At 43.5% G+C, this 11,969-nt stretch overlaps 1 protein-coding gene across 1 annotated transcript in view; it reads right to left on the reverse strand.

The window, feature by feature from the left end:
• NUGGC (nuclear GTPase, germinal center associated) overlaps positions 1 to 11,262 on the reverse strand; it is a 45,943-nt gene extending 34,681 nt beyond the window's left edge. Inside the window, exons 1-5 of the mRNA XM_032635828.1 lie at positions 11,180 to 11,262; positions 5,065 to 5,152; positions 2,341 to 2,445; positions 1,611 to 1,719; positions 347 to 569 (exon numbers count right to left, since the gene is read on the reverse strand). Coding sequence (XP_032491719.1) covers positions 347 to 569; positions 1,611 to 1,719; positions 2,341 to 2,445; positions 5,065 to 5,107 — 480 coding nt within the window. The 5' untranslated portion in view covers positions 5,108 to 5,152; positions 11,180 to 11,262. The remainder of the gene's footprint in view (positions 1 to 346; positions 570 to 1,610; positions 1,720 to 2,340; positions 2,446 to 5,064; positions 5,153 to 11,179) is intronic.
• Positions 11,263 to 11,969: the final 707 nt, after the last annotated feature.

An 11,969-nucleotide genomic window follows, 5' to 3' on the forward strand; every position in this document is an offset into this window, starting at 1 on the left:
AAATCTAAAATCACCTAATCCCGTCAGGGATCATCTAATCCAACTCCCTGGTTTTGTCCATGAGGAGACAGGAACCCAAAGAGGGAAACGTCCTGCCCAAAGTCCCATAAAGAGCTGAGACAGGACCCACTAGAACCCCCATCTTGTTCTGTTGGACTTTCTCATTCTGTACTGTGTTCTTTTCGTTTAACGAAGACGTGAGCTATATTTACAAGGAACATAATGTTAGTTTCTGAGAGGGGGCGGGAAGGAAAGAAAAGGAAGAAGGATGAAAGAGAAGGAAGGAGGAAGGAAAGGAGGAAGAGAGGGAGGGTGACAGGGAGGGAGGGAGGGAGGCAACACTTACCTGGTTGGAGAGCAGGTGGATTTTGGCTTCATACCACTCACAGCAGCCTGAGCTCACTTGAACGATACACGATGTACATATACTTTCTCCAGACACTGGCAGAAACATGGCTTGCTGGATGATGGCATTGATCAGGGAGCTCTTCCCAGCCCCAGTGCTTCCAAATAATCCAATGTAGATTGGGTCCAGTGATGGTTTTTCAATCAAGGCAAGAAGCCTATTTCTAGATCGATTTAAAAATGCTCATTGTCACGGTCATCGAAGCATAGTAGGGAGATCATCAGAACAGAACACAAAACAACTGAGTTCTAGGGGCTCCTCTGGTGGCACAGTGGTTGGGAGTCCGCCTGCCGACTCAGGGGACGCGGGTTCGTGCCCCGGTCTGGGAGGATCCCACGTGCCGCGGAGCGGCTGGGCCCGTGAGCCACGGCCGCTGGGCCTGCGCATCCGGAGCCTGTGCTCCGCAACGGGAGAGGCCACGGCAGTGAGAGGCCCGCGTACCAAAAACAAAAACAAAAACAAAAAACAACTGAGTTCTAATCCTGGGCAAGTCACCGCATCTTTCTGAATCTCTGTTCTCTCCCTGGTCAAAGGGGAATATTCATCCCTGTTTACTATACAGAATTGTCATGAGGATCAAACGAGAATATGCACAAATACTTGGTAATAATAATCCTACACAAACTCTACAATGTCTATATAGATGTGAGGCCTCCTTGTTTGTGTCCATGGAAATGGCATAGTCTTGATCTTAGAAATAAAGTTTATGCAGGGGTGAAGTGTTATTAGGAGCAACATGAAGAGTCTTACTGGGTGGGAGATGCGGCCTTGACACCACTCAAGTCCTTCTAGTCAGCTGGGCACAGGCCATTGAGGGCACAGGCTCAGAGTCCCACAGCCTGGGCTGGATTCCAGGCCCTTTCACTTACCAACCGTGTGACCTTGGTCAATGTCTTGGCCTCTCAGAGCCTCAATTTCTCCAAAATGGGGGTGATAATAACGGCTCCTACTTTATAGGGGTATTGGGACACTTAAACGAAATTTGATATATATAAAGTATCTAGCAGATCACCTAGCAGCAGTGACAGCTCAATGAATGGTAACTATCGGAAATAACAATAATGGCCGGTAGCTACAGAACTCGTTGGCTTTCTTTGCTCTGTTTTTAATTGAAAATTCCCTTTCATTGTTGGAGAAAAGCATCTACCACCACCTAAGGAAAGACATCCAAGTAAGATCTGATGGTAGCTGATGTCAGACTCACATGAGGTACTTGACACCATTAGGGATGCTGTCATCCAGGAACACAGACTGAATGAGTTTCTGGTAAGTGTTGCTCAAAACCCTTCTGGTCCGTGACTCCAGTTTTTCATCTGGAATCAACAGAGATGTATTAGCCGGGATGTACCTGGCAGGGATCAAGTACTTGGTCTCCACAAGAGGAATCTGCTCAATATTACAGAGAAAGTAAAAAAAAAAAAAAAAAAGAAAGAAAAAGAAATGAAAAGACAATTAAACAAGAGAACAAGTTATCTGACAGAGATAATAGCTTGTGGGACAGCAATCATTGATAATGAGGGCATCCCATGAAGCCAGCCTGCTCTGAGGCTCAGTGTAACGGAAGTCACATAGGCTTCACCATGGGCTGTAGCCCTTCTAGATTCTTCTCTCCTGTGGTCATAAAAAGAAAAAAAAATGCAAGGACATCATATAAATACCCATGAAAGAACCAAAACAACCATTTTTCATTCACAGTTCTAATCAAGAAGAGATTATTTTTGTAACAAGCCTCCTATCCAGATTCTGAGAGATAAGCTGTCATATTACATTATCTCTGCAGAGACTAGGAGGCCTCCTTTTTTGGATCGGGATCATTCGGAGATGTCCCATCCTGCTTCTCAATGTAACCTTCTCTTCCTCTGAGCCTGTTAACACATTTGGAAAAGAACAGAGCCACATTAAAACAAGTGGCAGAGCCCTTTCATGACACTCACATTCCTTAAGGGTGCTTTGTTCCACAGAGGGAAACGCTCGGAACCGCTGGTCTCGATCTGACCGTCTTCTTTTTTTCATTGGTTCTTTAAAGAAATCATCATCAACTAGAGATAAACAGAGGTTATATAAAATTATAGGTCTTGGGGGCATAGTATACGGTTGACCTTTAAACTATATGCAGATTTTTGACTTCGAAGCAGGGTGGGCGCTCTAACCCCTGCGTTGTTCAGGGGTCACTGTGTTTGCCTGACCTCTATCGATACACAAACCCAAAGAGTCTAGGAGGACCCCTGCCAGCCCTGGATGTCCGGGAGCTCATTTCAGAAGCAGCCCTGTTGGGCCATTCCTAATTCCCAGAGTCCCAGGACTCTGCATCTAGTTCCAAAACGCAGAGTCCAACATATCTCCCCAGAAAATAAGTTGAAACGACATGAAAAGTTCCTGTTTGGGAATCCTGAGAAGACAAAATGGCTCGATATCCTTCACCAAGTGCCGAGAGAGTGTAAAGAGAATCCCAAGACGGCTCAGCGTGGGGTGGAGAAAGGCCCCTGGGAGATCTTTTCAAACAGGGAAATTGATTGGGAGCAGAATCAGAGGAAAGAACAGGCCACGTGACCACGGCAAATCTCTTCTTCTCCCGGAGCCTCAGTTTCTTCATCTGTAAAATGAGTCGGCTGACGAAAATATCCATATAAGTAATACAAGAGTTTTGGAGGGTGCCCTCCCAGTGGACATCCTTCAGAGGTTAAATTGGGGGGCTTTCCTCCCGCTTCCTCACTGAAAGACATTAGCAGCCACTTCCTTACATGGGTGAGAAAAAAAAAAATTGCCAAGAAGCAAATCTTTGTAGTTCTGCAGAGCTTTATTCACTTTAGTGGCTTCCATCAGTTATGAAGTGAAGAACTGGAAGGGTCCATAAACCTCAGGAAAGGGTGTAACCAAAACTGTGTGTTTGGGTGAGTTTTAGAAAACACTCCCCTGGCAGGATTCACCTGGTTAGAAAGGGGCAGTAGGTGGGGGTCTTTGGAGTCAAGATTGTTGGAAATGGTTCTAACCCAGTGCCCCTGGGGCTGGCGTGGGCCTTAGGAAACGGCCATGAGGTGACCTGGAAAAACAGGTGACCCCAAGAGTCATACTCTCTAAGCTCATAAAAGGGCGTGAGGCCTCCAAACGGAACATGACACAGGGTTCATATTCCTTCAAGAACCACAGAGAGGGAGTTTCGCTCAGGGACCCAGGGTGGCAAAAGCCAGCAACTAACACAACATTGTTAATCAGCTATACTCCAATATAAAATAAAAAGTTAAAAAAAAAAGTGGAGCCAGATAAGCTTTTCCAAAGTCCCCAGATTATTTGATTATAATATGCAGATATCAATAGCTAACTTTAATAATTTAGCTTAAGTAAGGGAATACACTGTAGGTTAAACTTTTGAACCTAGATATTGATAGTAGGGGGATGACAGAATCACAGGATTTTACATTGGAAAACAATGTAAAATATGTATGAATTGAGATGTAGAGTTCCAGAGAGATCAGGTGACTTGTTATAACGGGCACAGAGCTAGCAAATGACACAGCAAGAACAAAAAGCCAAGGATGTAAACTACAAGCCCAATGTTTTTTGACACACAATTACAGTCTTAATACTTTAAATTATTATACATTATGGTTTAATATTGTGGAAGATGTTTGTAACTTATTCTTCTATTTTATCCATGATCTCAGAGTGTGGAAAAGAAAAACATTTAGAGTTATAAATATGTCATGACTGAAGCTATCAAGTGAAATTCTGGAAAATCTGCCAATAAGTTTTAACAAAATAAAGCAAATAATTTTTAACCATTAAAAAAAAAAAACCAACATGCAACTTGGGCCCCTAGGCCAGCGGCCAGTGGCCAGCGGCCAGCTGAAAAACAATTTAGTACATGTTATAAACAGTGTCTTGGAATTCCAGTGTGTTTCCACCCTGCCTGTGGAAAGAAAGTAAAAGGATGGAGGGCCTTGATCTTGACTCTGTAACTCGGGAACTCTTTTGTGTAAACAACGTTTGCACGGTATCTTAGCCACGTGTACCAAAGAGTCTCGGTACAGCCCATGTATCCTGGCCTTTATTTCAATTTTGTAAAGACTGGCAATTAATCTGATCAAAGTTTGGAAGCTTATTTCTCAACTAAGGCAAACGCTGAGAAGTCAGATAAAACAGCAAGGTTTTAAACTTTTCCTTCAATTTCTAAAATGAAAAACCACATGGAAAGGAAAAAGTACTTCATCTGGGATTTAAACCACTTAAGGGCAGTGGTTTTACATTAAACTGTAACCGGAATGAATTGGTGTGAACTGGCCACATTCATTCGTCCCTGTAGTTGCTCAAGCACTCCCTCGCCTTTTCCAGCATTTTACACTGATTTATTCGAAGGAAGAGCAGAGCGGTGAGTAGGAGCAATCCAAAGAAGTCTACCTTAGTCTCTGCTGCTGTTGCTTCTTGTTGCCACAAGGTGTCGCTTTTGACAACTGCTCTCAATACAGGCTCTATGTTGATCCAGACCGTTGCCAGCACCTGCCGCAGATCTTCCCAGCAGAACGCCCCACGCCTTCAGGGCTAACCTCAACCAAGGGGTCCCCAAAGTTGCAGTTCCTTCAGTTTTCATGCCCAGCCACGTCTCAGATGCTAGCACTACCCCCACTGACCCAGATCATCAGGTGATATTGTAGGGATGTTACCTGGATGTGGCTCCCGACCCACACAATCTTCAGTTTCTGCCATTTCCTGTGGTGTAATCACCTGCTTTTATCCACTTAGAGCGTCAGCCTGAAAAAAAATGCACGCAAAGTACAAGGGTGGAGGTGGGAGGGGTAGACTGCAGAAATTGTAAATACAAAGCAAAAAACCAAAAATAACATGTAATTTTGCTTACGCTTTGTCTCCCCAGGTAGATCCCAAGATTCTAAAGGGCGGTGGCCATTCTAATTTATTTTCAAATCCATCACAACAGCGAATTCACTACACATTGGTTTAAATATGACAAAAATCCATGTTTGACTATTGGTTTTCAACAGTAGTTGTATCCGTAGAACTTTAAACTGAAAAGACTGAGATATTTAAGGCAACTCACTCTGAAAAGAGAATAAACCTCTAGTGACCAGACCCTTGAAGGTGAAGTTATATAGCTTTGCTGCTTTGGGAGACATCGGCGCCCCCATCAGGTAACCCTTGAACTCCTTTGCCAGTGATGTCGAGTCCCAGGAGGTCTCAGCAAGTGTCTGGGAGTTGGATGGAATATTTGATACTCCTGGGGCCCCCTGGAGTTGCCCTGAGTGGGGGAGGAGAGGCGCAACAACTAGGGTCTCTGGATCTTCCTCACCAGCCCACCCAACACTTCAATCAGGAAGACACCCCTACTGGGGGCTACGAGAAGCTCCGCCTCATGGGGCATCTGCGGGTGGCAGGGTGGGTGGAGAGAAGGAGAAGTGCTCCAAAAGAAGGGCCAGATCCAACCTGTCTCTAGTCCCGGGCACACAGGGCTGGGCACAGAGGGAGAAGTGGGTCCGTAAAGGCTCAGTACAGTGGCCCCTGCTCCCCTGGAGTTTCTTTGTCCCCACACGTTGAGGAGAATCTGAGGGACACAAGTTGGGGGGCATCTGTGCTTCTTCTCCACTTCTGATGTTGCTATTTGGATCACTCAGCCGCCTAATTCAAAAGCAGAGAGTCACCAGCCCTTCTGAAATATGCAAAAGCCCACCTGACCTGCCAACCCCGACTAGACCCACAGGCCGTTAGTTGTGGAGACGGTGCCTCGTTTACATATTACCCCCAAATGAAAATCACCACTCGTCAGTCGAAAGAGCCTCTTATTCTTAGTTTGTATCATGGGTATCAAACCAAACAAATGGTTTCTGTACTTGGTGGGTTTTTGTTGAATGTGGGGTGAACCGTACTATGTACAAGGTCCTGAGCCTTCACTAGAGCTCCTCATATCTCCGTTCTTCATCTTGAGGCTCCCTCTCAGACCACCCCAAACTCCTTGCGGTCCTCCGAGGCAAGGAATCCAAGAAGAAACGTGCTTCTGTGTAGGGTACCCTTCCCCTCTTCTTCCTGGTGAATTCCTACTCTTTCTTCAAGATCTTGTTTGAGTATTTCCTCTGTGCAACTGTGTCCTGATTCCCATTCATTCCCTTCTTGTGTCACCACTGCTCCAAGGACATCTGTGCTATGATGCTTGCTATGCTTCCTTTATGTCTCTTCCTCTTTACTGAACCGTGAGCTATTTCAGGTCATAGTGCATTGATTTCAATGCTGCATTTCTATCATTAAGTGCAATGACTGACGTTAATACTGAATGACTGAATGAAGGAAATCGTGGTGGGAAGCTTCTGATGAGATTCTATACCAAAGGATGTTCTAAAATCAAATTCATTTTGATAGGACTGCTCCATAGGAACTGAGAATGCTCAGTTTGAGGAAGGGAAGACACAGGCTGAGGCAGAAGACAGGGAGAGGACTTCGTAGTGATCTTCAAATACTTGACCTTAGAGCTGCATATAAAAGACGGACGATGCATGTTTCCAGTGGTCCCAAGCAGGAAGAACTAGATCCACTAGGTGTAAAGAATGAGAAGAAAGCACATTTTTGCTGAACATTCTCCGGTAGTCAGAGTTGTCCAAAATGGAATGTAACAAGTTTTCTGCCCCAGAGGTGTCTAAACCTTTACTGGTACAGCAACCTAATAATAGCATTGGACTAGATGGATTTTAAGGCTTCTTTAAATCCCAAGATGCTGTGTTCTTGCTTGAAATGGTCACCAGTAAAGCTGGTGGTGGGAGGACTCTACGAGGTCACTAAAATTCATGAGCGTTTCCCGATTGGAAATGCTGAGTTAGAAATGCTAAACCGCATCAAAACCTAGGCGAGTTAGGAGGAACAAATATGGTAACGTCATCAATAACTTTAGATGAGGAACTGGGAATTTCCCCTCAGAAAGAGATCTGTTGTTTTCTGAAGACAGCAGCTCCATGAGCCATAGTCACACAGAATATTAGGCATCATATCACAGTGGGCACTGGAAACAAAACAACATGTGTGGTCCTCCCAGGGGACAGATCCACTGTAGACCTTCAGGACAGCTTATTCTGCTAGTCAAATGCCAGGAACAGTTAGAGAAGCCGGATGAAGCCCCAGAGAACTAACAAGTTGCTAAGTGTTACCACCATTTGAACACTGAGATTAAGGCCCTTCAATCCAAGACGGAAGAGGGCTTGGAGTACAAGCAGACGTGTTCGCCAAATTCTAGAATATGGGCAGTTTGGGGCTCCCCAGGGTCACAGGACTTTACCGATTAAATCAACAGTGCACAGTGGCCAGCAAGGGTTATTGGCATGTAACTGTCTGGGGTTAGATTGGGTTTAGCTGCTTGCAATGCAGACACCAAACCATGAGCCTCCCACTATAAAGCATCTCTGGTACCAGTATAGGAGTAATGTGTGACCCCTAACTGAAATTTGGAGAAACTGGAAATTATTTGAGTTGTGGTTGTGGTGAATTCTGCTTCATTTATTCCTTCTGCCAATGTTCCAACACTGGCAGAAAGGGCCCATTTGATTGATAAACGAAGACACCGGAAAATGGAAAGGGATCGTTTACTAAAAGGCTGAAGAGGCAGAATGAAATAGATGCCAAGCACTTACAGAGGAAAACCTATAGACAAACATATCAATTAATAGGAGATAGTGTGGCATAGCCCTTCAGTATATAGCCATTGAGTTAAACTAAATGATATGGTGGGAAGGGCATTAAGCTTGAAATCAGGTGTGGCAGTTTCCAGTCTGGCTTTGCCAAAATCAAAGGAGCCATAGGACTTGAGACCCATCATTGTACCAGTCTGGGCCTTAGCTTTCCCATCTATAAATTGAATTAGTCCTTAAGGTGCGAATGTTCTCTGATTTAGTTGGGAGCCAAAAGCCTTAAGTTCTTATTTTGAAACGTCACTTGCCATGGAAACCAAGACTGTTACCAATAACTAGGGCTCCTGTGTCATCAAAAGCAGCACAGCTGAGATTATGGTCATTTCAGGTTCATTTTGCTTTGAAGAGCAAAAGACCCATAGTCCTTCCTCAAATTATGTTGGGCTCCACTTTCCACCAAAGAGAGGTAGCAACGATGGTATATTTTGTGAAAATTTGTTTCTGTAGAGGAGCAGTTGAAAATGTCCAAATGTATTGCTCACACGGGCAAGCTTTTTATGTGTGGTTTATTTCACTTGTATTTCAACTGTGTGGTTAACAGTTAAGTTTTTCTCTTAGTACTTATTTACATTCGTGTGCACTGAGCCTAAGAATAGCATCTTTTAAATGAGACTCTCTGCATATTTATCTAAATGTGGAAAGGTTGCACAGAACCAGTTTCCTGTCAAATAATTGTGACTATTGACACCTTTTCTTGCTTCTCTTGCTCTCCTTTCCTTCTGTTTGTGTTTGCTTACTGCCTTTTTTCTTAAGAGAACATAACAGAGGTGACACAAATGCAATGGTCACTCCTATACTAGAACAGCTTCATGTAGTGGAATTAAATAATGCTCTTGAGCCCCTTCTACAGATTTGGACACTGAGGCCCAGAGAGGGGAAGGGACTTGTCCAAAGTAACGTAGTGAGTCCAAGTTCCGTGTTCTCTTCATTCCACCAAGCAGCCTCTAAGTGGTACTATTTAAACAAAGTCTCTGGAGCTTAAGAGTAGGAGAATGAGGGAACAGTGCCCACAAATGAGGGGCTGGCTCCCTCTAATGCATGATGAAGGCATTCGGGGAGTGAAGGCTGTTGAGTAGCAGGGAGAGTGGGAACTTGATAACAATTGTGCTTAGGGGCTCCAGCTGAAGCTACTGTCTGCAAATTCTTCAATGCCCTCAGAAGAAAACAAGCCAGACTGCATGCGGGGTGTGTGCGTGCGTGGTGAGGTGGGGAACGAGTAGTACATTTCACTGCCTTCAGTCCGTGTCCGAGGCAAACTGCACGTGTTTATTAAGAATGACAAGCATCCAGGTTTCTTCTCCTCCTTTAGTCAGAATCTCATCCCACCTTCCCTTGCTTCCCATTAACCCCTCCCGACATGATTCTTGTTTTCCTTCCATTTCTGTCCCCTACCCACCATCCCAAGGTAACACTGATAGGAAAAAATTTAAATGCTTCAATTAGCAAAGTTCCTTGAAGGGGCATTTTGATCATTAACATTGGTTTATGCCCTACTTTTAACAAATGTGGGACGTGCTCAGTGCTTAGTAAACACTGAATAAATATTTGTTGAATGAATGAAGCGTGTCATTAATAATGGCAGGAATTATACTCATTCATTCAATAAATATCTGTTGAGTGTCGACTGTGTGCCAGGCACTGTTATAGGTGTTGGGGACACATCAGGGAAGAAAATGGGCAAGGTGTGCCCACGCCCAGAGCTTATATTCCAGACTGGGAGTGGTGTAGTGGGAAGTACTCAGGTTTTGGAGTTAGAATGCCTAGATTTGGAGATCCTGCTCTGGTATTTCAATGTAACACTGAACAAATCACTTAATCTCTCTGAGTCTCAGTTTATCCAAGTATAAAATGAGAATTAAAAATACTTATGTCTGGAGTTCATCGTGGGGACTAAATGTGACATTGCATGCATAGTTGGTCTACAGACACTTATGCATCTGTACAAATGTTATTGTCTTTCAGAATATTTGGTGAAGACAGTTAAACACGAAATCAGTACTAATATTTACCAAGGCAAAGTCTATTTATTTTGGGGGGAACAGGTGCCACCTTAATGATAAACTGACACCCCCATTCTTGTCCCCATTGACCAGTCGCCTTGAAGGTTCTATGCACTTGGTAGAGTCTTGTACCCTTCTCACAGGGAGGTAGCTGAAGAATGAAATAAGGGCAAGGAGGAGATCCTTAATAAAATGATGGAATGTTGATGACGTTTAGGATTTATCTCCTTTCTGTTTTTAAATCTTAAATACCTCTGGTGTTGGCAAAATTTCCTAGCCACCTTATTGGACATTGCACTGCTCTTCCAGACTAGGTACATTCCAAAGGAACAATTTAAACACGTTAGCTTAGAGGCAAAAGTGAAACAAGGGCCTTCAAACCCCCAAAGGAAAAGAGTTCTGTTTTGAGCATTAATGCATCAGCAAACGTGTGCAACCTTAGAAGCACAGCCATGGGAGGCAGATACAGTAGAGAAGGCATTGGGATGACATGCCTCCATCCTTCTCCCCCAGGCGAATAGGTCAGTAAAATAAGCAGATATTTTCCTTACGTACTTTATCAGATTCTAAGGAAATGAACTTGAATCCTCTCATATTGTTTCCTCAAACTTGCCAAAGTTAATGAGACTTTTAGCTCTGTAATCTTCCTCCCTAAACCCATAACGCCAGTCTAATCCTGAGAAAAAAAGGACAACTCTCAATGCAGGTGAGCCCTACAAAATGTCTGACCAGGACTCCTCAAAACTGTCAAGGTCATCAAAAACAATCTCACAGCCAAGAGGAGCCAAAGGAGACATGACAACTAAATGTGATATGGTGTCTTGGATGGGATCCTAAAACAGAAAAAGGACATTAGGGACATTAGGTAACAGCTAAGAAAATCTGAGTAAAGATAGCCTTTAGTTAATAATAATATTATAAATGTTGGTTCATTCATTATAATAAATGCATCATACGAATGTAAGATAAGAGGGGAAACTGGGTGTGGGTTCTGTGGGAACTCTCTGTACTATCGTCTCAATTCTTCTGTAAATCTAAAGCTATTTTTTTAAGCAACCATAAGTTACAGCATAAATTGCATAAGAGAAACAACTTACCAGACGTCACTTTTTCTGCTTCAGCTCCAGGATTCCAAAAAGAAGACAGTGGCAGCTTCTTTGCCTTGGTCTCGGTATGTGGAACCAGCCGGGATATAGAGCCCTTTGTAGCCACAGTCACAAAGCCACATTTACCAATAAGCAGAAGTGAAACTAATTTGTCATCTGAAGGCTATTTATGATGACTTCCCCCCTCAGAAATTGATTCATGCTATTTGCCTCTTTCATTTAAACTTAAATTGTATGTGAACTGGGGCTCTTATATTCTTTCTTCTCTGCCCTATCCCTACAGGTTAGTCATTTTTCCCTTCCAAATAGATGGCAGGATCCATCCTGCAGCATTCTTTCTTTGAGGATGAGAACTATTCAGATGGATCTGACTTACATGAGCAAGAGAGGAAAAATGCCCCCGTCCCAAGAGAGACAAAGTACTCATTTCCCTCCCCCCGCCCCCTGCCAAATACAAGACAACTGGGAGAGATGGATAATATGAGATGATGAAGATAACCTGATTCTTGATACACAATCTTGAAATTTACCGAAACCCATACAACATTGGATTGTTTGATTGTAGAAATGTCATATAGTTTTAAATAACTCTTTCTGGAACTTAAATTTTACATCCGTATTTTAAAAACAAAACAGAAAAACAAGTATTTTTAAAACGCTGTCCAGGAGAAGAAAGCAGAACCTACTCCACATTGCTATATCTGACAACCCAAAAAATCACATCAAGTACAGGGGAAAAATACGTTTTTTAACCTTCAGCTTCAGGTAGTGTTTGACCCTC

Source organism: Phocoena sinus, chromosome 6 (genome assembly GCF_008692025.1).
Source record: "Phocoena sinus isolate mPhoSin1 chromosome 6, mPhoSin1.pri, whole genome shotgun sequence".
NCBI classification, from domain to species: Eukaryota; Metazoa; Chordata; class Mammalia; order Artiodactyla; family Phocoenidae; genus Phocoena; species Phocoena sinus.